At 52.6% G+C, this 21,369-nt stretch overlaps 8 protein-coding genes and 2 non-coding genes across 10 annotated transcripts; 5 read left to right on the top strand and 5 right to left on the bottom strand.

The window, feature by feature from the left end:
- Positions 1-144: 144 nt before the first annotated feature.
- BJX68DRAFT_235912 (uncharacterized protein) lies at positions 145-6,278 on the bottom strand. The gene has a single exon (XM_071039937.1). The coding sequence runs from the start codon at positions 6,161-6,163 to the stop codon at positions 194-196; it is 5,970 nt and encodes a 1,989-aa protein (XP_070900098.1). The 5' UTR covers positions 6,164-6,278; the 3' UTR covers positions 145-193.
- Positions 6,279-7,446: 1,168 nt separating this feature from the next.
- Positions 7,447-7,791, top strand: BJX68DRAFT_266084 (uncharacterized protein; the record flags this gene model as incomplete). The annotated part of the gene is made up of 3 exons (XM_071045399.1): positions 7,447-7,501; positions 7,573-7,645; positions 7,704-7,791. The coding sequence occupies 3 exons, from the start codon at positions 7,447-7,449 to the stop codon at positions 7,789-7,791; spliced, it is 216 nt and encodes a 71-aa protein (XP_070900097.1).
- A 319-nt stretch (positions 7,792-8,110) lies between these two features.
- On the bottom strand, positions 8,111-9,719 carry BJX68DRAFT_68977 (PAPA-1-like domain-containing protein). Its single transcript, XM_071049608.1, has 3 exons — positions 8,801-9,719; positions 8,647-8,753; positions 8,111-8,586 (listed from the first exon to the last, which is right to left on the bottom strand). Exons 1-3 carry the CDS (start codon positions 9,624-9,626, stop codon positions 8,332-8,334), a joined length of 1,188 nt encoding a protein of 395 aa, XP_070900096.1. The 5' UTR covers positions 9,627-9,719; the 3' UTR covers positions 8,111-8,331.
- Positions 9,720-10,959: 1,240 nt separating this feature from the next.
- On the bottom strand, positions 10,960-11,589 carry BJX68DRAFT_266082 (cytochrome c oxidase subunit VIb; the record flags this gene model as incomplete). Its single annotated transcript, XM_071045398.1, has 5 exons — positions 10,960-10,994; positions 11,056-11,119; positions 11,176-11,257; positions 11,314-11,344; positions 11,523-11,589. 5 exons carry the CDS (start codon positions 11,587-11,589, stop codon positions 10,960-10,962), a joined length of 279 nt encoding a protein of 92 aa, XP_070900095.1.
- Positions 11,590-11,899: 310 nt separating this feature from the next.
- Positions 11,900-12,482, top strand: BJX68DRAFT_266081 (uncharacterized protein; the record flags this gene model as incomplete). Its single annotated transcript, XM_071045397.1, has 5 exons — positions 11,900-11,959; positions 12,032-12,047; positions 12,133-12,195; positions 12,263-12,275; positions 12,383-12,482. 5 exons carry the CDS (start codon positions 11,900-11,902, stop codon positions 12,480-12,482), a joined length of 252 nt encoding a protein of 83 aa, XP_070900094.1.
- A 265-nt stretch (positions 12,483-12,747) lies between these two features.
- On the bottom strand, positions 12,748-13,264 carry BJX68DRAFT_266080 (RNA-binding protein; the record flags this gene model as incomplete). Its single annotated transcript, XM_071045396.1, has 2 exons — positions 12,748-12,885; positions 12,944-13,264. 2 exons carry the CDS (start codon positions 13,262-13,264, stop codon positions 12,748-12,750), a joined length of 459 nt encoding a protein of 152 aa, XP_070900093.1.
- Positions 13,265-13,461: 197 nt separating this feature from the next.
- On the top strand, positions 13,462-18,223 carry sec31 (putative protein transport protein (SEC31)). Its single transcript, XM_071039936.1, has 8 exons — positions 13,462-13,894; positions 13,967-14,083; positions 14,134-14,239; positions 14,290-14,523; positions 14,574-14,660; positions 14,711-17,423; positions 17,474-17,772; positions 17,831-18,223. The coding sequence occupies exons 1-8, from the start codon at positions 13,686-13,688 to the stop codon at positions 17,873-17,875; spliced, it is 3,810 nt and encodes a 1,269-aa protein (XP_070900092.1). The 5' UTR covers positions 13,462-13,685; the 3' UTR covers positions 17,876-18,223.
- A 749-nt stretch (positions 18,224-18,972) lies between these two features.
- BJX68DRAFT_t78 lies at positions 18,973-19,057 on the bottom strand. The gene has a single exon. It is a non-coding gene; the product is annotated as a tRNA-Asn (tRNA).
- A 109-nt stretch (positions 19,058-19,166) lies between these two features.
- BJX68DRAFT_235886 (peroxisomal membrane protein PEX14) lies at positions 19,167-20,797 on the top strand. The gene has a single exon (XM_071039935.1). It carries the CDS (start codon positions 19,288-19,290, stop codon positions 20,521-20,523), a length of 1,236 nt encoding a protein of 411 aa, XP_070900091.1. The 5' UTR covers positions 19,167-19,287; the 3' UTR covers positions 20,524-20,797.
- A 487-nt stretch (positions 20,798-21,284) lies between these two features.
- BJX68DRAFT_t79 lies at positions 21,285-21,369 on the top strand. Its single transcript has one exon. It is a non-coding gene; the product is annotated as a tRNA-Asn (tRNA).

Here is a 21,369-nt window from a genome sequence, read left to right as displayed (position 1 = left end):
GAGCTGACAAGACCAATGGCATTCTCCATTGCGCAGGGCTGATTGTCTACACTACCAACTGAAAGAACATAAAACAGAGGTCTAAATGAATAAAAACATGCTATGCAATTCATACACATCATTATTCCGGGACCTGACTCGATACCCGGATTGAGTTCATCAATATATAACATTAAGCTGAGAGTACTCATACTCAAAAGAGAACCAGATCCTCGTTAGCCCACCCCAAGCCGGAACCATCGTCCCAGATATAATCAGACGCAGCCTGGCGATCAACATTCTCACTCTCGCCGAACAGATCCAAGGTATTCAGCACATCCAAGAATGAGTGCGCAGCATCCAGCAGCCCCTGTTCGGGAAAGTGGTCTAGCTTCGCGAGGACAGAAGGTTCGATTTGAATCTCTTGCGGTTGGTGGCCGCGGCGGGTGAAGTAATATTTGCCTTGGTGGCGGGACCAGCTGTCGTTGAGGTAGGCTTGGAGCTCGCGGGCTGCGAGGAGGGATATGTCGTTGGTGTTGGAAGGAGTGGTGGCTGCTTGAGGAAGCGTGTCAAGGGTGAGAGGTGTTTGTTCTGGGTTTCGGAGGTAGGAGGTTGTGAAGATTGCAAATTGCTGGAATGCGCGGATTTGTTCTACCATAGGGCCTGTTGACTGAGCGTCTGCAGCGAGGCGGTCTATATAGTCGACGACTGGGAGTGCGGATTTGACCATTTCGAGCAAGGCTGTCGCGGTGAACAGAACAGTAGGTTCCTTGAGCATGTTGGCGTTGTCTGTTATGAGGTGGAGTGCTCGGTATGAAGAGTCGAAGATACCGCCGAAGATGTTCAATACGGATCGGACACAGTTGGGATCTGCGGCGTCGAGGCTCAAAAGTAGTTGCTGGAAAACTCGAGTGGTGGTCTCAATGATCGGCCGGCTAAGAACCCAGGCAGACGGGTTACTGAAAGACGTTGCAAGGTAAGCTGGAAACACACATCGCAAGAGCGTTGCCCGTAATGTAGGTTGCTCTGGACTCCCGGCTTCGTGAGACTCTTTCATGGAATCATACAGCTGGTTGACAAGATATGTCTGTTCGCCATCAAGCGCCGCGCGTTCAGAGACACTCTGGATGAATATGATAAGCGTCTTTACCACTTTCACAGACGACAGCTTCGGTTCGTAGCCCTTCAGTCGTGCGACGATGTAGGCACGGTCGGTTGACGGCAGAGGGAAGGAGGCCGGGTTCATGAAGAAGGAATCAATAGCGCAAATGTCCCTGGTGTGCTGCTGCAGGAACCCAACGACGCTTTGGACAAATTCGACATAAGCACCACGAAGGTGGGCTTCGCCATTGCCCAGTTCCTGGTAGTTTGCCTTCATCGACGACATCATTGTCTGGAGTACTTCCCCATATTCCTGCCTTGTTGTCGAGAGTTCCCGACTGCACGTATCGTCCAGGTTTTGTATGTGCGTGCGCATATTAGATAGAAGACACGACACAAGCGACAGTCGGCGTTGGCTCAACTCGACGAAGGTTATCGAATACCGTCCTGATTTCGGCTCTCGGGAGAAGGGAAGATTCTGCAACACCGGGTCCAACTCATCATGATTCAAGATAGCCTCAGTTAAACAATGCTGGAATTTGAGCATCGACACTCTTTCGACCAAACTCGATAGCCACATCCCAAGAATCTGCATCTTACAGTCAGAAACAAACTGGCCATCTTTCTCAATGCACTTGGCCAGGAATTGGGGCGTGAATTTCCTCGTCTGTATCGTCCGTCGTAGTGCTATCCAAGAATCGCTTCCATAAGGGCTGATGTAGCTGTCCCACCTCCGCAATCCGTGCCGGACAAGGACATGCGCTATAGAGGCCCAGCAGTCCACAACACCCATGAGGATCACATCATCGGGGCAGCGATCTTCGCCGAAGCAGTTGGATACAAGCCGCGACACCGCAGGGTGGAATACCTTTTCCACATGCTCAATCCCCGGAGTGACTGGCGTAGGTTCATATCCGTAAGCGGCCGTGATATCAGCCCAATCACCATATTCCTGGCTGTCTTCGTCGGTAACGGTCGAAACACTTCCTATCCTGTTCTGTGACGGCTCGGAAGCAAGTGAGTTGCACTTTTGAACATACATCGCGATTACCTGGACTGCCTCCAACACAGTAGCGTTCAGGCGATGAACTTGAACGTTAAAAAGCCCTAGCACTGTGCCAATGGGAGTCTCAGAGACGATTTTATGAGCATGCTCCACTGTAGGAGCGGATTTGATCGCGCTCTGCAGACCTTGAAGAGCGGTTTTCAACAATGATTCAATGTGCCATTGATTCTGGGAAATCGTCCTGTCAATGAGCTGCTGCGAAAACTGTTTGCTTCCGTCATTTTGTGCTTCAACCTCCCTTCGGGCGAGGCTGTGCTGCTTCAAGAACTCCGTCATGAAATAACCATGCCACTCAGCGAAAGGTGCTAACCCGGAAACATCCTCATTCGTCGCCAGCTTGAAACGCGCAAGCCTAGCCCAAGACCGCAGGCTGATCTTGCAGGTTTCCCGGTGCGCACTGGCGGGATGAACAAGATTTTTGATCGCTTTTAACTGAGGACGACATTCTTCAGGAACCGACGAGTATAAGGTAGTAAGGAGATCATGGTGATTCCTCAATGCGTCCAAATCCGCTTGACGAATGGATTCTTCCTTGGGATACTCCCGGCCATGATTCGGCAGCAGACGCCAAGTGTAATTCCGAATCTTTCTCTTGTCCCATTCTTTGGTCAGAAAACGTAATCCAGTGGCGATTATCTTTAGGAGGATATGAAAGCACGGATCGCCAGGCAACACCTCGAAAGGCGGGTTGCCGTCGAGTTCGTCGAGAAATGCAGGTGATTTCAAGCTCTCCTCGAGTCTTAGGTTGTACAAAGTCCTATTCGCGAAGAACTCGTAGAGTGTGTCGAGAATCGGCTTGCAATCACGCCAGCCCCAGCTATTGATGAGAAGGAAACATCTGGTGAGCAGAACTCGACAATAACTGTAATAGGAAATGGGTTGAGACTCCTCATTGGCCTTGCAACTCTCCAGAGCCGGCTTGAGTAGGCGCTTGACAGCCGCCCAATTGTCATTGCCCCCTCTGAAACGGGAGCCGGCATGGGTAATCCCGAGTGCATCGAATTGCTGCAGAGGCAAAGTAGTAAAAAGTCGTTGCCATCCGCTTTCTAGGCCAGTGATGTCTTTGTCACTGGAAACTTCGGTCTCTCTTAGAGAGTATGTTTCGGCCACAAAACTCTCCAGGCAGCCTTTATATCGGTCAGCACTGCATAAGATCCGCTGGGCAAGGACGTAAGCTTCCACAGCGGGATGGTCATCCTTGATTCCTGCCTCCCGCCATTCAGGTGACTTGCTCGCAACCAGAAATTTTCGAATCTCCGCCTGCCCTGTCTGGTTCGAAATGAGAGCAATGACTTGCTTGGATGCCGCTTTTGCCAATCGGAAGGTCTCATCTCGATCAGACTCGTTGACAAGGCTATGGCACGCAATCTGACAGACTTGGTTTGCAAGAACGGCATTGTATGATGCGTATCTCGCCAGTTGCGCCATATCCTGTTCAGACGCTGATAGATCTTCCTTAAACTTCGCAACGAGGCCATTTACTCGTGTCACAAACCCCACTCTATCGATGGGATCGATGAATGTCAAACCGTCGGTGATATACTTAATCAAAGATCTGAAGAGAGCACATCCAGAACTGGTGACATCCTGAGCAGGCCTTTCAAGATCTAAAACAGCCGTGTCGGCCTCTGAAGGCCCCAAGATTTTGTCGAAGACCATGCTAAATCGAGAAGACACATTGTCATCCCACGCACCCCATCGCATGTTTACGTCACCTAGTTCGACATAAAATGGCCCAGTAGTCTTGTCCAGATCCCGTTTAGAGATATCGAGGGAGCGTGCAAACTCTCCACTCCCGATGAACGTGGACTCGTGAAAGAAGATTCCTGCATGTAGGGGAGTAACCTCAAAGTCGATGGAATATGTTGTTTTAAAGCGATTCAGTCCATTAGTGGCGAGACTTGAAGGCAACTGTACTCGACTGTGCGACACAGACGACTCCGGCTCAGGGGAAGGAAATGTAAGAGGCGGCTGGTCCTCGAGTGCAGAAACTTCAAGTCGCTTTGGCGGCCGTTTCTTCAATTGACGACATGGTGGACCTGACCTTGGCTTGGGAGGTCTATGTTCCAATCTGTCTCTTTCGATGTTTATTTGCGGAGGTTTCTGGCGTATAGCCTCGCCAGCGAGGAATCGGTTCAGCACCAAGTTCCGGTCGCCGTTCAATAAAGCGAGTGAGCCCCGTAGTGAAGGGGGTGCTGTTGCGGTGGGACCAAGGGTTCCAACTTCCGGCGCCACGGGGCGCGGACTATTTCTACTCAACGATGTGATTGCAAGGTTTCGTTGAATAATCCAGGCGTTGCCTCGTCGTTGCTGCGTTGGTCTCGCCGGGGTAGTGTCGCTAGCTATCGGTGTATCGTCTTGAGGAGCATCCGAAGGCGCGGCATTCTCTCTCGCAGCACTGCCGGTCCTCGATGGCGCAGCTGGTTGAATAGTTTGGAGGTCTTCTCTTGTTCTCTTCGCACTGGATTCATGATATGCCTGTCTCGCATTTGTGGAGAGATCCATCAAAGGCTGTCTTCGACGGGTCTGAGTGGGCAACTTGGGCAACTTGGTCTGCCGCAGTCGCCCTGCACGCCAATCACGCAAAGATACGTTGGCTTCTTCGGTATCCAACCTGGAACTTAGGGTGATAATCTTGCGCGTCGGACTCCGTCTTCCCCTATCTTGGCGAGAGCGCACCTTTCTCGCTGCAACCCTCAGGAATTGAGGCTGTTCTTCACGGGACCGTGAGGCAACATCCGGAGCATCTAGAATGCTCAGTTTGGGGAGACGCCGAGATGACTGCTTCGTCTTTCTGCCGCCGTACACAGGCTCCGTGAGCCTCGCCTGGCGTTTCATCCGCGGCTTCTTAGACTCGCCACGATGCCCAGTCGTGCCTGATTCCGGCTTCTTGCGCTTCTTGACATGTTTCAGAATCTGGGAAAGAGGCCGGTTACGGGACGTCGACGGGAACATGTAATCAATCCGATTGTCTTCGGGTATATCGCCGGTAGGATCTTGATCAATGAACGGATCTCCGTAGTCGAACAGGTCAGCGATGCGTCGAGACTCCGCCCTATCATTGCTAACCGACTCTCCTTCGCTTTCTTGGCTACTCTCATCTGCAAGCTGTCTAAGTGATGACAAGTGCTCTCTTGCGCCTGATGGTGTTGAATAGTCAGCCTTCTTTGTTATCCTCTTGGCAACCCCTTTGGCAGCTTCAGATTCCATCCTCGATATTCGATCTTGATGTGCCTGTGTAGCAGTGAGTCGTTCCTTCTGCTTTTGTTGGTCCAAACGCAACCATGAAGCTGGAAGTACACCTCTAATCTTTCGTTGTAGCCTCCTGACAGCTGCCTCGTCAGCGTCCTGCTCTTCCCCGTCCTCTTGGTCATTCTCATCTTCATCCGCATTAGAAGCTGTAGTGCTATGAGAAACCACTGACTGACTATCATCAGAGTCGTGGCCGACCCCGCCGTCATTTTCACCTATGACAGTATTCCTAACACCAGCACTCGTGGTCCCAGGCTTTGTTTCTGTTCGTGGTGTGACTGTAGGCGGCGTGAATCCAGGAGGGAACTGAAACTCAATCCGTTTTGCCGTGCTTGGTGACGAGACAATACTCGAACGGGGAGGACTAGGGAGGTCGAGAAATGTATTACTGTACGGCCGAGAGGACGACGGCGTATTGCTGATCACTACCTGAGGACGCGCCGGGCGAATACTTTGGCGTGGACGATGGTCCTCGGGTCCTGTCACTCGGCGTCTTTTTGGCGAGCGTGGTTGAGTACCGTCCTTGTGGTCATTCCGGCTCAGGGCATTTTTCCGCACAACTCTTTCGGCACCATCTCTGGGCATCGTCTCGGAAAGTTGCCGGATATCAACAGGCGATGACGGGACAAAGTGCGAATCTGTCATTTGCGTATCCGATGTTGAGCCCGCATCGTCACCAAAGCTCTGGCCCTGGCTTTCCTCTGCAGGACGAGGCCGTTGTTCATATTGAGCCACGCGGACGGGTTTGATACCTCGAGCTTTCATTAGATGCTGGTACTTTGCATCCTCCAGCAGATAAGGATGAAGCTGAATAGGATTGCGTTGTCGTAGCGATCTCCTGGTGGGAGGGTCTAATTCCCGCAGGATATCTTCAGGGATGTCCAAAGGAGGTAGAAGGTCATCAAAGGGCTGATCCGCTGGCTTCTCGGTCTCCTTCGCAGTCTCCTGCTCGTTATCCATATCTAGCGCTGACGAGTGAAGGGAGGACAACGATGAGAGGGGTGAGCTCAGTAGAGTCTCTTCTTCAGGACGCGGTTGGCTTGCGGCTTTAGCCATGGGAATAGGTGTCAATCCGGGTGACATCTGCTTCCGCCAGGGTTTGTGGTCGAGCACCAGGAGATCCGGAGAAGAGCTCGGCATATCCCAAATATCGCGCTGCTTCCTAGGCCGGGGTGTCGATGACCCGGCACCGTCGCTAATCGTAGTCGAGCATCGTGATCGAGAACTCAGTTTCTTTGCGTCCCTCACAGACCGATTGCCCTCAACCGCAGGCGACTCCAACACCCCACCCTGCTCGTGAACTGGTGTTTGCAGCCGCTCCTCGGGCAGTGGCAGATCGATCTCCTCGTCATCGCCAATCGCACCGGTATCACCAAGAGCATGGACTTCATCCAAATCCTCTTCCAGAGACATCAACTCGTCATAATGAGCATCGTCCCTATCTCGTTGACCATCCTCATCATTGTCGTTCTCGGCCAGTCGAGCAGGCTTCGGCAGCACAACTTCAACAGCAGGACTCCCATTATCGTTATTCCTACTCTGGCTCCCATTCAAACTCAATTTCTTTTCCTGACTCTCAAATCCATCTTCATCGTCCGAGTCCGGTACAAACCCTCGCTCCCGCCATGATTCCATTTGCAGTCTCGGACGCGCTCGCCCATCTCCCTATACGATTATCACCTCGAAAGAAAATCGTCGGCGGAGGTGTTGCGGTAGCACGAAGGTACCGTAGAAAGGTTATTGGCAGTATCGCGGCGTATACGTCGTGAGCCGATCGTATCGATTGGGTTGGTAATAAAATGGAGTGGTGTTGATTGACCTCTCGACGCGTCGAGAATGATGTGGGGAGACGCGACGGGAATTAAAATGGCGCCGATTTGGCGATGCCGCAGCCTAGCATAGCCTAGCCCAGCGCCCAGTGGGCGGCCTCGCGGGCCCGACACAAGTCCGGTCCCTTCCTCTTCGAACCATCCAGGGAGCGGCAACCAATTCGTCATCTATTTCGACGTAACCTCGATAGCTTCCTCACTGCTCATACATCTCTCACTATGAGTCGAAACTTTGTGCCAGTAGTCCTGGCGGTGGCGATGGGGATTGCGACGAGTAAGTCTTGGGTTTCATCTGCTTTACTGTGGGATCGTTGCGCCAGGCTAATTCTTGGACTTTTCGTACAGGCTATTACACCTTCCAGCCCGTGTTTAGGGATCTCGAGGCCGAGAAGAAAAGCGGACTACGACTTGGTCCCGGGTACGTCGATCGATGCCTTTTCGCATTCCACAAGCTAAGCTAATGACGACAATCGAAGAAGCCAAAGCCCCAGCCAGTCTGCAGAACAGCAACAGCCCAGGCTGGCTTCTGGTTCTCTGCCCGCCGATACGCCGAGCTCGAAGTGAAATACTGGAGTGAAGTGGTAAAGGCGCTCTGGGCTTACACTACCCTGTGTTGGACACTGGCTGAAGCCTGAGTGCCGCTGATGAAATGTTGCCAGCATACCTTTTTGCGGTGAATATCAATCGTCGAAGTCGGGCAAGAGACGGTGCGCTTAGGTGATCTGATGCCAGCAAGGATCTCCTCGGACCCCCGGTACTCTCTGGGTCTCTCTGAGGCTAGGGAAGCGTATTGCACTGGCATACTTGCCGGTGTTTGACGACTTTCAAGACCGCTGGTCTCAGTAACAGGCGCTGTGCGCCTACGAATAAAGAGGGTCTAGCTCATATTGACCACTTTTCGCATACAACGCACTATGTATTATACATCTGGGACAGGCAAGCCCGAATGTAGTAAATAACTTGATAGCCCAGTTTCCATCTTAAACTCCATTTTTCCGAGTGTAAAACCCTGTAGAACCCGCCATTGCCGCTTAGCAAACCAATACGCCAGAATAATCAGTGGTCCCTTAGGCCGCGTCCCCGAGGCTCAGTCTCGCATATAGACTAAAGCTCCTCGACAAGTTTCCCAGAAGTCCCCCAGAAGATTTGTCCCGCAGGAGTGCCAAACCATTCCTCTGGCACACCGACTCGACTACCATCACGGCCACTCACCCATCTCACCATTGTCGGGTCCACCGGCTCGATCTCTGGTGCCGCAGCCTCCTGGTCTGCAGCAGCATTTTCAGCAGCTTCGGCCGCAGGAATTCGGCCACGCCGCTTGGGTGCCTGTTTCCGGAGGAGCCTGTTGATTGTGTCCATCTATATCATTGTTAGCATTGACGAACTTGAACATTAAGGGTGACAGTGTCGCGAGTATACCTTTTCCTCTTCATTGCGCTTCTCGCTCAAGTTCTTCCGACGTCGAGCCATCTCAGCGCGGCGCATTGCTCGCTCTTCTGCCGTCAGGTGCTTCTTGATTTGCGGTTCTGTAACGGGTTAAACTTGATCATGAATATACGGGTGACGAACGAACCCATTGGTAATTGCAAAAAGTCGTTGCCAAGAGTGCCTCTCTGGCGTTTCGTGAGCCGGCTCATATCACCGCCGCCTGGCGTCTCATCATCACTTAGATCAAGGTCCTCATCTTCTTCTTCTTCATCCTCGTCCAGCTCCTCCCCATCACCCGCGTTGATCGTTACACCTTCGTCCTGATCGTCAGGCTCACCCTCTGCATCTGTTTCGGGTTCGGAGAGCTCCTCTTCATCTTCGTCGTCCTCATCCTCAAGCTCCATTTCTTTGGCCTCAACGCTCTTCGCTGGCTTCCCGCCAGGCGCAGAGGCCACAGCAGCCCTTGCTTGCCGTTTTGATACTGGCGGCTGAGGTGGAGCATCGTCCATATCTACATCGCCATCGGCATCCGCGTCGGCGTCTGCGTCGGCATCCTCGTCGTCATCTTCGCCAGGTGCATCCTCCTCATCGTCAACTTCATCCTCTTCCTGGTCTTCCAGGTCCTCTTCGTCGCTAGTATTCACTTCTACCAGCTTCTTCTTTGACCGGCTAGCCCGTGGGCCAGAAACAATGGGGTTGTCAGTAAAAACATTGTGCGAGCGCCTCGACGCCGCAGTGGTTCGCGAGCTACCGCTAGTCGCTTCCCGAAGCTTATTTGACGGCATCCTGACCGTGAGATGAATTGATCTTCTAGTGCCTTCCGGAGACTTCGACGGGTTCCGGACCACTGTCACAGAAGGCAGCGATGCGACCAGCCGGGATTGTCGAGTTGTCCTGGTACTCACGTTAGATTCTATGTTTGGAGGGTCATCCCGCACGGTGCGGCCACGGAGTGAGCGTCGTAAGGACATGATGACTGGTGGGTGTGTTTGCGTCGCTCAGTGTAGAAAACAGAAACCAAGGGTACAGGCGAAGCTGTTGGATGGAGGGGCTTGGGAGGGGCCAATCCAACAGCAAGCGGAATTTTCGAAAAGCAAACAAAGACTGGGCAATTTGCGGAGAGGGGCCTTGGGGGAGGAAATTGGCGAGTCGGGTTAGATGGGAAGGGAGGGTTGGACGATAGGGAAGGTTCCAGTTATATTGCCGCTCTCAGTCAGCCTGGACTGGATGCGCATGAACACCTCTGAGGCTAATCCAAGACCACCATTCGCACCTGACGAGGGGAAGATGCAATTCGGGAAGCCACAGGACATCAACCCCTATCTATCGAGTTGTCCTTACGCCACTACTAGGACGTTTGAAACCAACATCGATGCTGGGGCCAATGGGAGCATTCTCGCCCGATTCAACCCCAGATAGGTGAGCGACGGGCAGCGTTCGCTGCAGTTCCCTGAGAATTGGCGCGATTGGAGTCCGGACAAATAGGGACAACCTCGACCGTTGGATGAACTCAAGAAATGAGGGTTGAGGAACAGCAAAAAGAACCGTATAGAAAATCATCCGCAGGGCATCCGGGTTGAGCAAACATTCATAATGTCTTGCAGGGAATAAAATAATACGAGATGGAAAGAGAGATGTACTTACGCAGGTGAGAGAGTTGTCCGGTGAGGTGGTTGGATCGGGTGAATCAACGGGACTCAATGTTTGAGCGGGATTTCTGGTCTCAGTTTAGGGCAAGATGCAGTGTGACCAAGGAATACTCCGTGTCACCAAGAAATGATGATAGTGTCCCTTCCCAGGAGTTTCTTGTTTTAAAGGTTGGCTGCAGGCTGCTGCTCGCATTGTTGGATGGCGATCCAAAGCCCGTTCTGCCCAGGCGGTGTATCCCATTTTCATTGCCTCTCTATCCAAGATGCATCCGACAAGCATACAGTAGGGCACAGCTAAGGTTTGTATAAAATTGTGTAAAATCTCATGTGTTAGTTGACCATATAGAAGGAAAGTCTGATAGAAATTGACCCATTCCCCTACAAACCTTCCTTTTGTATGCATAATATCTTGAGGCCAATGTACCTGACGGACCTGACGGACCAACTAGTCGTGGTAAGGTATTCAACACAAAATGTGCACTTTGTTAACTATGGCGAGACTATATACACCCATCTCCAGCTAGCCCACAAAGAGGACGAAGAAGATGCTTGTATTCCCGCTGATCAGGTAGAGTACATGTTGACATTGACAAATATAACAACTCATTCGCAAGTTAAGGTTCAATCACCGCTGGAAATCTAATACAGATCTAATTTACCGGTCCAGACGGGCGGGGAAGTTGCCAGCCTCTGTAGTTGATCGATCAGTAAACTGTTATGCTTGTTACAGAGTGGGAGTCAAGAAACGTACCACGCTGAGTGTCCCATCGGTCGGTCCAGGCCTTAGGGCAGAGGGAGCGGTAGGCCAAGTAGAACTGTGACGACTGTTAGGCGATGTTCCTGGGAGTTTTAATGATTGGAGAGGGTTTACCTGGCGGCATGGGCGGAAGTCTTCACCCTTGGCATTGATACACTTGTAGTAGTCGACGTAGTTTTGCCAGCAGTGCTTAGTCCTGTAGCAATATCATTAACAGCTGCAAGAACGGAGTATTGAGAAACAAGGACGTACTGGTTCTGCTGGGGGAAACGGGCGTCGTAGCCTAGATGGGTTAAGCGATAGGTTGTCAGCCAAACGAGCCGGTTACATCATGCGGAGCGATACGAGAAGCTCATGGGTCGATTGGATATCTGTTTGGGACGTACCAGCTAGAAAGAGGTCAGCAATTGAGTCTTATTCGCAGCGCGATAGCAGAATCGAGCTCGGCAGAAGAAACTCACCAGTCACGAACTTGAAGGGCTTGGTCTCGACGGGCTCATCGGGGTCGGCTTCAGGAATGGCACCCATTTTGACGGCAGATATTCAATTGAATGAACCTTGTCTGAGGGGACTGGAAAGAGGAGAGGGCGTGTGGAGTTGGAGGGAGGGAGATGGCAGAGGTGTCGTGGTGGTGGTGAGGGTGGAACGACCCGTGAAGTCCCATGCCGGAAGTGACCGCCCAAGTAAACGAGCCAATCACCAGCCTAGATTTCCTAAACACCACCCGAACTTGCTTCGACAAGAGCTCCGTCACCACATCCCGAACCTCGACCTTCCTCATCCCACCCGCTTTCTTCGTCGATTCTACCACCAGCTTTCTGCTGCCCCAGAATCCGCCATGTACCCTTCGCGTATCTTGAGGATGCAGCCTACCCGGCCCTATGCCTTCCCTACTCCCGTAAGTGTCGGCTATCCCTGGTGTTGCATGATGTGAAAAAATGGCTTGGCGGTTACTAACCGGACGGTGCAGAAGGAAGGCCAGGCCGGTACGACTCCCCGGCGACTCGACGATTGACAATCGATATACAGATGTAATTGGTTTCGTGACGTTGGGCTAACTTATCCCACCAGCTCACACCATCTCCCAGCGTCTGCGCACTCTCAAGAAGATCCCTCCGGAGTTGCTCCCTCTCGGTACGTTGTGCTTTTCAGCTAACCCATTGATCTATTTTGCTTGAACCGTTGTATTGACTATTTACAGGTGTTGTCCTTGGGTACGTTCTTCTGCCGATATATGCCTTCCATTTCTCCACAAGATGATCTCCAACCCTGTCCCCTTCCCACGATAAACGCTTATCTCTCACTAACACTACACGCTCAGTGTCGCCGTCGGAGCCGCCATCTACTCCAGCACCAAGAAGCTCATGACTGACAAGACCCTGCGTCTGTCCCCCAACCGTCCCGAGGACCGCGAGCACTAAAATGTACCATCACATTTTGATTCCATGCAATGGTTGATCTGAGCTTTCCTGTTCGTTTTGTGTTGGCGATATGTATTATCCACAGGCAATTTGATGTCGCGGGAGGAGGTGGAGAGTGATGTCTTGAGAAACCTCAGACTCGGAGTTGGAGCGCGTGTATATAGTACGGCTTTGAACAAGGGGTTCTGACGGAGCAATATTGTGCAATATTACTGTCACCTAGCTTCTCGGCTTCTCTGGATCGTAGCTTAAGCATACTGAACCCTCATTCAGGCTTTGGGCCGGCAACATCTAACTCTTCTAGACGTCGCATGGGGTCTTGAGAGGGCTCGTCATCCATTCGGGACTCTTCGGCTCCAAGCTTGTCTTCCTCGCTCACAGCGTATTTAGACAGGTATCCCTCCTGCGTTTTGCAGTTAGAGAAATTTCACAGTTTCTGTTCAACTCTGTCGTCAACGTACCTGTTCCCATATAGCTGTCTTGCTTCCCAGGCCTTCGTTGCTATCCTTCTGGGGCTTGGCGGCAGCAACCTTGATCGTGCGTCCATACAGTTCACTGCCGTCCATGTTGTCAATCGCTTCCTTCGCATCTTCCGGAAGATCAAACTCCACGTATCCAAATCCGCGATGGAGCTCATTGGAGTTGGGCACGTCGGGTTTCGGTAGCGTAATATCAACGACCTCTCCAAAGGGCACGAATGCCTCGGCCAGGGTCTGCACGGTCACGGCCTGGTCGAGGCCTCCGACGTAGATTGTGCACTTTAAACGGGTCTTCTCGCTCATTGTAGCTAGATGTTTTTGATTATTCAAACTGGAGTTTCAACGCTGCGACAGCAAGCTTTTCTCCTGCGCAAACTGCGACGGACAGTCTGATATCATCACGTGGCCGTCTCTCGGCAGAACCGGGCATGTTTTGGCGAGCCCGAAGAGGTTTAGTCCCAACCCCCGGAGGCCACTTGGCTTGGTTGAGCGGGAAGGCCAGCAGAGCAGCCAGAGTGAGCCCAGCCAGGACGACGACTCGATCGCCTCTCCTATCCTACCTATTTCCTATGCACCCCTCGGTTCTCGATTAGAGAGGGGAGACTCCTTGTTGGTTAAATCTGTTTATCCTGCCAGCTTGTCCGCGCTTTTCATATTCTCTTTTCTCCGTGAACGGCCTTCCACCCTAACTATACCCCCCACACAGTAGCTCCCTACCCTCAGCATGGTGCGACTGAGGGAGATTCCCCGGACGGCCACGTTCGCCTGGTCCCCAGGGGCTGCATCGCCATTGATCGCTACCGGAACACGGGCTGGAGCTGTTGATGCCGACTTCTCAAATGAGACATGTCTTGAGCTCTGGGATTTGGGCTTGAGTAACCAGGATGCCGGTGCGGAGCTCCAACCGGTAGCAAAGGTTGATACCGATTCGGGGTGCGTTCACACAATTATATGCTTACCTGTTGCTTATGGGTGATAAAATCTAACGGAAGCTCTCAAACACAGCTTCAATGACCTCGCCTGGACGGAATCCGACGATAACTCCCGCGGAATAATTGCTGGTGGCCTTGAGAGCGGATCCCTTGATTTATGGGACGCTGATAAATTGCTAAGCGGAGCAAGGTTGGTTAAGAAATTCGATCACGGCAGTGTCTGTTACTGATGTCCAGTAGTGATGCCGTCGTGTCACGAACGTCAAAACACTCAGGGGCCATCAAAGCTCTACAGTTTAACCCCAAACATTCAAACCTACTAGCCACTGGTGGCGCCAAGGGAGAGGTTGGTACTTGGCCTCATTGGAGCTGGACAGCTGCTAACGCCTTGCGAAGCTATACATCTCCGACCTTAATAACATTGAGAATCCCTACCGACTCGGAAGCACTACCGCCCGCGCCGACGATATCGAATGCCTGGATTGGAACAAGAAGGTCCCGCATATTCTGGTCACCGGTAGCAGTGCCGGTTTCGTTACCGTGTGGGATGTCAAGTCTAAGAAAGAGAGCTTGACTCTCAACAACATGGGACGGAAAGCTGTCAGCGCTGTCGCTTGGGACCCTGAGAAGGTGGAACTCCCCGGTCCTCCATCGCTGACCGCCATACTAATGCGCCGCAGTCTACCAAGCTTGTTACAGCGACGCCGCTCGAGTCGGATCCCATCATCAACGTCTGGGATCTCCGGAATTCCCATGCTCCAGAGAGAGTGAGCAATCACGCCCTAGAGTGCTATATCCCCCTGCTAACAGTATCTAGACTCTCCGCGGACACGAAGCCGGCGTGCTGTCGCTTTCCTGGTGTGCCCAAGATCCCGACTTACTTCTTTCCTCTGGTAAGGATAACCGCACCATTTGCTGGAATCCTCAAACTGGCGTCGCATACGGCGAGTTTCCTGTCGTCACAAACTGGACCTTCCAGACTCGATGGAACCCCCACAACCCGAACTTCTTCGCTACGGCCTCCTTCGACGGCAGAATCTCTGTCCAGACTCTCCAAAACACCAGCACAGAAACCGCCAAGGCCGCTGCCGACCAGAATCAAGCCCTTGATGGAGAGGACTTCTTTGCAAAGGCGTCGAGCCAGCCCCAGGTTTCCAGTTTCTCACTGCCCAAGGCCCCGAAGTGGCTTGAGCGGCCTTGCAGTGTTGCCTTCGGCTTTGGCGGTCGGGTAGTCTCTGTGAACTTGGCGGATAAGAATGGCCGTGCGTCCAAGATCAAGATCACTCCGTTTGAGGTTGATGAGGCGGTTGGAAAGTCTACCGAGACCTTTGAGAATGCGCTGAAGGAAGGCGATTTGAAGAGTATCTGTGAAAACAGGGTCGCGGATGCCGCCACGGAGGAAGAAAAGGCCGACTGGAAAGTCATTGAGGCTCTGCTTTCCGAGGATCCCCGCAAGGGTCTAATCTCGTACCTCGGTTTCAATGATCAAGCTGACGAGGTTTCGGAGGGATTGGCCAAACTTGGCCTCAGCAAGGAGGAGGATGCCAACGAAGAGTCATCACCCAAAACATCCCGCGGGCCGGGAGCGAAGAAGCACAAGCGCCTGCAGTCGATGTTTGACGCAACACCTGACGACGACAACTTCCTCTCCGATCTGGCCGCATCCAAAGGCGCCAAGACCAACAATCCTTTCCAGATCTTCAACGGTGCTGAGTCCGAAGCTGACAAAGCCATCACCAGGGCTCTGCTCCTCGGCGACTTCGAAAAGGCGCTTGACCTCTCCCTTAAGGAGGACCGTATGTCCGATGCTTTCATGATCGCCATTTGTGGCGGCGAGAAGTGCATCGAAAAGGCTCAGGAGCACTACTTCTCCAAGCAAACAAACAGTCCGAACTACGTGCGTCTGCTTGCTTCCGTCGTCGGCAAGAACCTCTGGGATGTTGTATATAATGCCGAGCTGTCCAACTGGAAGGAAGTTATGGTTGCCCTGTGCACGTTCGCTGACGATAAGGACTTCGCCGATCTCTGTGATGCCCTTGGTGACCGTCTGGAGGAACAGATCCGAAGCACGGACGACAAGGCTGGTCGCAAGGATGCCTCTTTCTGCTACCTTGCCGGCTCCAAGTTGGAGAAGGTGGTTGCGATCTGGATTGAGGAACTGAGCGAGGGCGAGCAGACGGCTATCGAAACTGCTACCGATGACACCAGCTTCTCAATCCACGTCCGTGCTCTGCAGTCGCTGATCGAAAAGGTCACCATCTTCCGTCAGGTTACCAAGTTCCAGGACACGGAGCGTACCAAGGAATCGGACTGGAAGCTCAGCGTTCTTTATGATAAGTACATTGAGTACGCTGATGTTGTCGCGACTCACGGCCGCCTGCAAGTCGCGCAGAAGTACCTCGACCTTGTCCCGGAGAAACACCCCGAAGCCGAGATCGCAAGGAACCGAATCAAGTTGGCGACGAGGCAGCATACCACCAAGGCCCAGCCTGCCGCTGCTACCACTAGGGCTGCAAGCAAGCCCCTTCCCCAGCCAAGCACATATCAACCCGCGGCAACCTTCTCCGCGGGAGCCAGATCTGCGACTCCAACATCTTATGCTCCTCCAGCCCCCGCTCCCGCACCGGCCTCAAACCTATACGCCCCTCCGACGGCCGCTGCAAACCCCTATGCTCCTGCTGGTGCTGGTGCTCCTGTGCCACCGCAGCCCACAAACCCCTACGCGCCAGCAGGTGGCAGCTATGCTCCTCCTGCAAGCTATCAACCCCGGCAACAGTCGTTTGGTGCTCCTCCTCCACCTATGGCCGGCACGGTGCCTCCTCCTCCTCGCGCTTCAACACAATCTCCTGCCATTACCACATACACCACCGCTACAAATCTGCCTGCGTGGAATGACTTGCCCGAGGGATTCAGCAAAGCTCCCATGTCACGCAGAGGAACTCCCGCGGCTGCTGCGCCTATCGCCTCACCCTTCCCGAACCAGTCCTCTCCAATCACGCAAGGCCCTCCGCCTGTTGGCGCCGGCCCTCAACGGACAGGCTCAGTTCCGCCTCCACCAAAGGGCGTTCCTCCACCCCCACGGATGACCTCACCACCATCAATAAACCAGGCACCACTGGGATCGCTTGCCACAGCTCCTCCACCGCCCGCCAACCCGTATGCCACCTTGCCAACATCCCCGCCCGCTACGATGGCGCCCCCAGCATCAATCCCGCGTGGGCCCTCCCCTTACAATGCCCCACCATCCATGCCCCCGCCAACCAACCGCTATGCACCAAGTCCGGCCGCTCAATCAGCCAGTCCACAGCTTCAGACACGGGCCCCGGTCCCTCCCCCTCCCCAGGCAGCGGCTTCCCCATATGCCCCTCCACCTCCTGCACAGCCCCTGGCAGCCAACCCATACGCCCCTAGCACACCACCTCCCATGCAGGCTCCAGTGCAGCAGGTCCCACCGCCTCCTCAGGGCCCGGGCTCTCGACCCAGCACTGCCTCTTCGGTGAAGAAGGCTGCTCCCGCAGCACCTAAATACCGTTAGTTCCATCTGTACCCTGACTTTGCTTAACACTTCTGATCAAAACAGCCCCCGGTGACCGCTCCCATATCCCCGCCGATGCTCTACCAATCTTCGAGATTCTCTCAGAAGACATGCAGCGTGTCAAGGCCCGAGCCCCCTCCACCTTCAAGGCACAGGTCGACGATGCCGAGCGGAGATTGAACTTCCTCTTCGATCACCTTAACAACGAAGACCTGCTGAAACCCAACACTGTCCAGGATATGGTGCAGCTCGCTCGCGCCATTCAGGCCCGTGACTACGAAACCGCTCGCACAATCCACGTTGATATCATGACGCACCGAAACGACGAGTGCGGCAACTGGATGGTATGCCGTCTCCCAGTTCTATTTGGCTGGGTCTATTTTGCTAATTCCTCCACTATAGGTCGGCGTCAAGCGTCTCATTAGCATGAGCAAAGTAACTCCATAGATGGTTTACACAGCCAAATCTTCGATCGCGCAGGTGCTTGCTTTGTTCGATACGAATTCAGCTAGGTATATGTCTATTCATGTATGTATGTATGAGGATCGCGGCTTCTCTTTAGAACAGGAGGCAAAGTGCCAGGGACTTGATAGATGCAGTTCTACCAAGCACGATGCTTATGGACGGCCACGGCCGATGTGGGTGCTTTTATTATATCATTTCTTACTTTTATCTTCGATTGTGAATTTTATATTAATGCTTTCCGTTCCATTTCTTTTTTTTTTCTATTTATCTGTTTGTAATCACTTTTCCTTGGACAATCGTGTAGTGGCGGTTGTCATTGGTTTGTATTAGGGTTGGGTGTCCCTATCACTTGCCTAATGAGGAAACTGTCATACCCTATCTCCAGGCTTTTCTACCACGCTGGTGGTCTTGTGGGTCAGATAACGTCTATTGAGATGTAACCCTCCTTGCAAGGGAGTCTAAAAAGTAGTTCTCTACACAAGGAGAAGAACTACCGAGATCTACTATTCGCTGGAGTGTCTCGAGGTAACAGGGGTCTTGAGGCGCAATGTGTCGATTCAAAATGTCTTTGAATGAGCGGGTACCCCACGAGGCCGGAAGGGTCAAGTAAAGACTCAAGTGGAGGTCTGAGAATACTTCCAAACAGATGGTACAGTGAATATCAAGCTGGATTTCGATGCCGCGGGAAATATAAATCATGCCAGTGGAGGTGTTATTCGGGTCTCGGATTTCCGTGATATGGAAAAAAGGTATAAGCAAAGACAAGCAAACTCTTTAAGGAGTCCCTCGATACCCCATATGTGCTCAGAGGTACATGGCTCCGATGAACCTGCTCGTTGATATATCTAGCAACCCATACTAGTACTAGTAGTAGCACACTAGAGTAATAAAGCCTTCGTTCCAGGAACATATAAATAATTCAACATACACCAAAGGGCTGCGTATTTGAAACACAGGGTAGGCTGCTTGCTCTGTAGCATCTAGGAGTGCAATATAGTGGTCTGTAACAAGCGAAGTGGAAAACAATATGGTAACTAAGATGTGATTCACAGCGCAAGGCCAAAAAAGAAAAAGAAAATCGTCCCCGGTCAGGATCGAACTGACGACCTTACGATGATCAGCTAACTAACAGTCGTATGCGCTAGCCAGCTACGCCACGGAGACGAGATGGCAAACTACCTCGCAGTTGTCATGATAAGCCAGCAGCAGATTCTGCCAAATCGAACCTACAGCCAACCTGAGCCAGACAGCCGAGGTCAACTCACATGGTTCGGACGGCCAACATCGATCACCAGCCGGCGTCGCTCCGGACCCCGAATCTCTTCTCTACACCTCTCTTCTCAGATTTAATACGGCGTTGCTCATCTACTTTCTCCGATAACATAACTGTCACCATGTCCGACTCAGATTCCAAACCCTCAATCCCGCTGTGGCAGCAACAGACCTCCGCCGCGCCGCCAGCCTCCGATGATAAGGACAAGGATGTCGACAAGGACACCGCTCGGTCAACGCTCCTTGAGCAAGCGTCCAAGTTCTTACAGGACGAATCAATACGGGATGCGTCCACGGATCGCAAGATTGCCTTCCTGGAATCCAAGGGCCTTACTTCACCGGAAATCGATAGCCTTTTAGGTGTCTCGCGGAACTCCGAGGCAAGCGGCGATGCTAGCACTACAGCCGAGGAGGATAAGAGCGCGACGGCTGCGAGCACAGAGAGTTCTGCCCAGACGACATCACCGTCTATAGGCCCATCAGCTCCGTCGAGAACCACAACTCAGTCCAACACCTCCGCACCCCGCGACGTCCCCCCGATTATCACATACCCGGAATTCCTCCTCCACCAATCCAAGCCCCCACCGCTGGTCACACTTCGCAGTGTCCTGTACACCCTCTACGGCGCCGCAGGTCTCGGTGCCACCTTTTACACAGCAAGCGAATACATTGTGAAGCCAATGCTTGCGAACCTCACTGACGCCCGGCACGACCTCGCCTCAACAACCGAGGCAAACCTCAAGAAACTCAACGAGAAGCTCGAGCAGAATGTCTCACAGATCCCACCTAGTCTCCTCACGAAACCAATTATCTCCTCTGCCCAAAGCGTCGTCTCAGATGAAGATGGGCTAGACATCGAATCCATAACCTCTGACCCAACGGAGCTTTTCCACCGCGACATCGGCACACAAACAACCCAAGACCTCACCAACCCTCCTCCCGCAGCCACATCCTCCGCTGCTACAGAACCGGAAAAGCCAACCCCAACTTCAACCGCATTGACACATCAAAAACGCCTCGAACAAATCGGCACGCAGCTGCGCGACTTCGCAGACACCCAGACAACATCCAGCACCCTCCAAGACACAACCCGCAGCCGGATCAGCGATCTGCAGCGGTACCTCGACGGCCTGCTCTACAGCAAGAGCTCCTCGTATCCTTACAGCGCGACAACGGGGTACGGCATGTATAGTACGCCCGGGTTGGATTCTGGGAGCGGGGCGGCGACGGGGGTGGGCAAAGGTGAGGAGGATGCGATTTCGGGATTCCGCGCGGAGATTCGGGGCGTTAAGGGGGCGTTGCTTAGTGCCAGGAATTTCCCGTCTGGACGGGGCGGGTTGAGGAGCTCTGTGCGGTAGATACTATATGGGGTGTGGCTTGTAGGTGTATGTATGTATGGTTTGCGGAGGAGGGGCTGTGATGATCTCTTAGAGCGATTCGGTTTGCTTACTTTTATTCTAGTTTGGCCCATTGTAATCTTTATTCTTGATGGTAATATTGTATTATATCGAGTCGGGGGTTGTTATATACAATACACCGTACAGGCGGGCAGATGTCTCGTATGGATATATAGTTCGCTCGAATATGTTTATCGGGAAACAACCTAGCCCGGATAGAATATGGTAGATACGGAATGCATCCATGTATCATCTTTCTGGCCTATATCAAAACACCAACATGTCTCTGGATCGGGTTATGGTAATTATTTCAATCCAATTAGTATATGCGATCGGTTTGGGGGAAGGAGCCCTAGGTCGCTGACCTGCCAAAGAATCCCTTGACCGTCCATGGACGTCTCCTTTACCAATAAGCAGCTATCATTGCTGTTATACATACCACCTACTCTGATACTTACACCATAAGTCACCATTCCTGTACTCATTTGAAGCTACGGAAAAGTAGTCATCAGTGCAGGGATCGGGAAGGTCGTTTGAGGTGACTAAACCATCATTGCCGCAATTTATGCTGATACGGAGATAGCCCAATTTAAATTGCCCGTTTATATCCGTTCGAATCATCAACAACAGGATAAATGCTACCGGTGAGCAAATATTAACCTTGTTGTTGAATGTGAACCCCGTTTATATTGTCAACTAACAAAAGCTTATCTTATCAAATTGTCTCCGTGGCGTAGCTGGCTAGCGCATACGACTGTTAGTTAGCTGATCATCGTAAGGTCGTCAGTTCGATCCTGACCGGGGACG

This window comes from Aspergillus pseudodeflectus (assembly GCF_044049435.1).
Source record: "Aspergillus pseudodeflectus strain CBS 756.74 chromosome Unknown BJX68scaffold_17, whole genome shotgun sequence".
Taxonomy (NCBI): domain Eukaryota; kingdom Fungi; phylum Ascomycota; class Eurotiomycetes; order Eurotiales; family Aspergillaceae; genus Aspergillus; species Aspergillus pseudodeflectus.
Note: the sequence above shows the minus strand (reverse complement) of the source record. Positions and strands in the feature narration are given on the sequence as shown.

Bases quoted from the DNA above. Each gene is read 5' to 3' on its own strand.
- BJX68DRAFT_235912 (XM_071039937.1), bottom strand. From the start codon at position 6,163: ATGAAAGCTCGAGGTATCAAACCCGTCCGCGTGGCTCAATATGAACAA.
- BJX68DRAFT_68977 (XM_071049608.1), bottom strand. From the start codon at position 9,626: ATGTCCTTACGACGCTCACTCCGTGGCCGCACCGTGCGGGATGACCCT. The intron at 8,754-8,800 runs GTTCGTTCGTCA...AACCCGTTACAG, and splicing joins CTTTTTGCAATTACCAATGG to AACCGCAAATCAAGAAGCAC. The intron at 8,587-8,646 runs GTATACTCGCGA...ACAATGATATAG, and splicing joins AGCGCAATGAAGAGGAAAAG to ATGGACACAATCAACAGGCT.
- sec31 (XM_071039936.1), top strand. From the start codon at position 13,686: ATGGTGCGACTGAGGGAGATTCCCCGGACGGCCACGTTCGCCTGGTCC. The intron at 13,895-13,966 runs GTGCGTTCACAC...TCTCAAACACAG, and splicing joins AAGGTTGATACCGATTCGGG to CTTCAATGACCTCGCCTGGA. The intron at 17,773-17,830 runs GTATGCCGTCTC...CCTCCACTATAG, and splicing joins ACGAGTGCGGCAACTGGATG to GTCGGCGTCAAGCGTCTCAT.
- BJX68DRAFT_235886 (XM_071039935.1), top strand. From the start codon at position 19,288: ATGTCCGACTCAGATTCCAAACCCTCAATCCCGCTGTGGCAGCAACAG.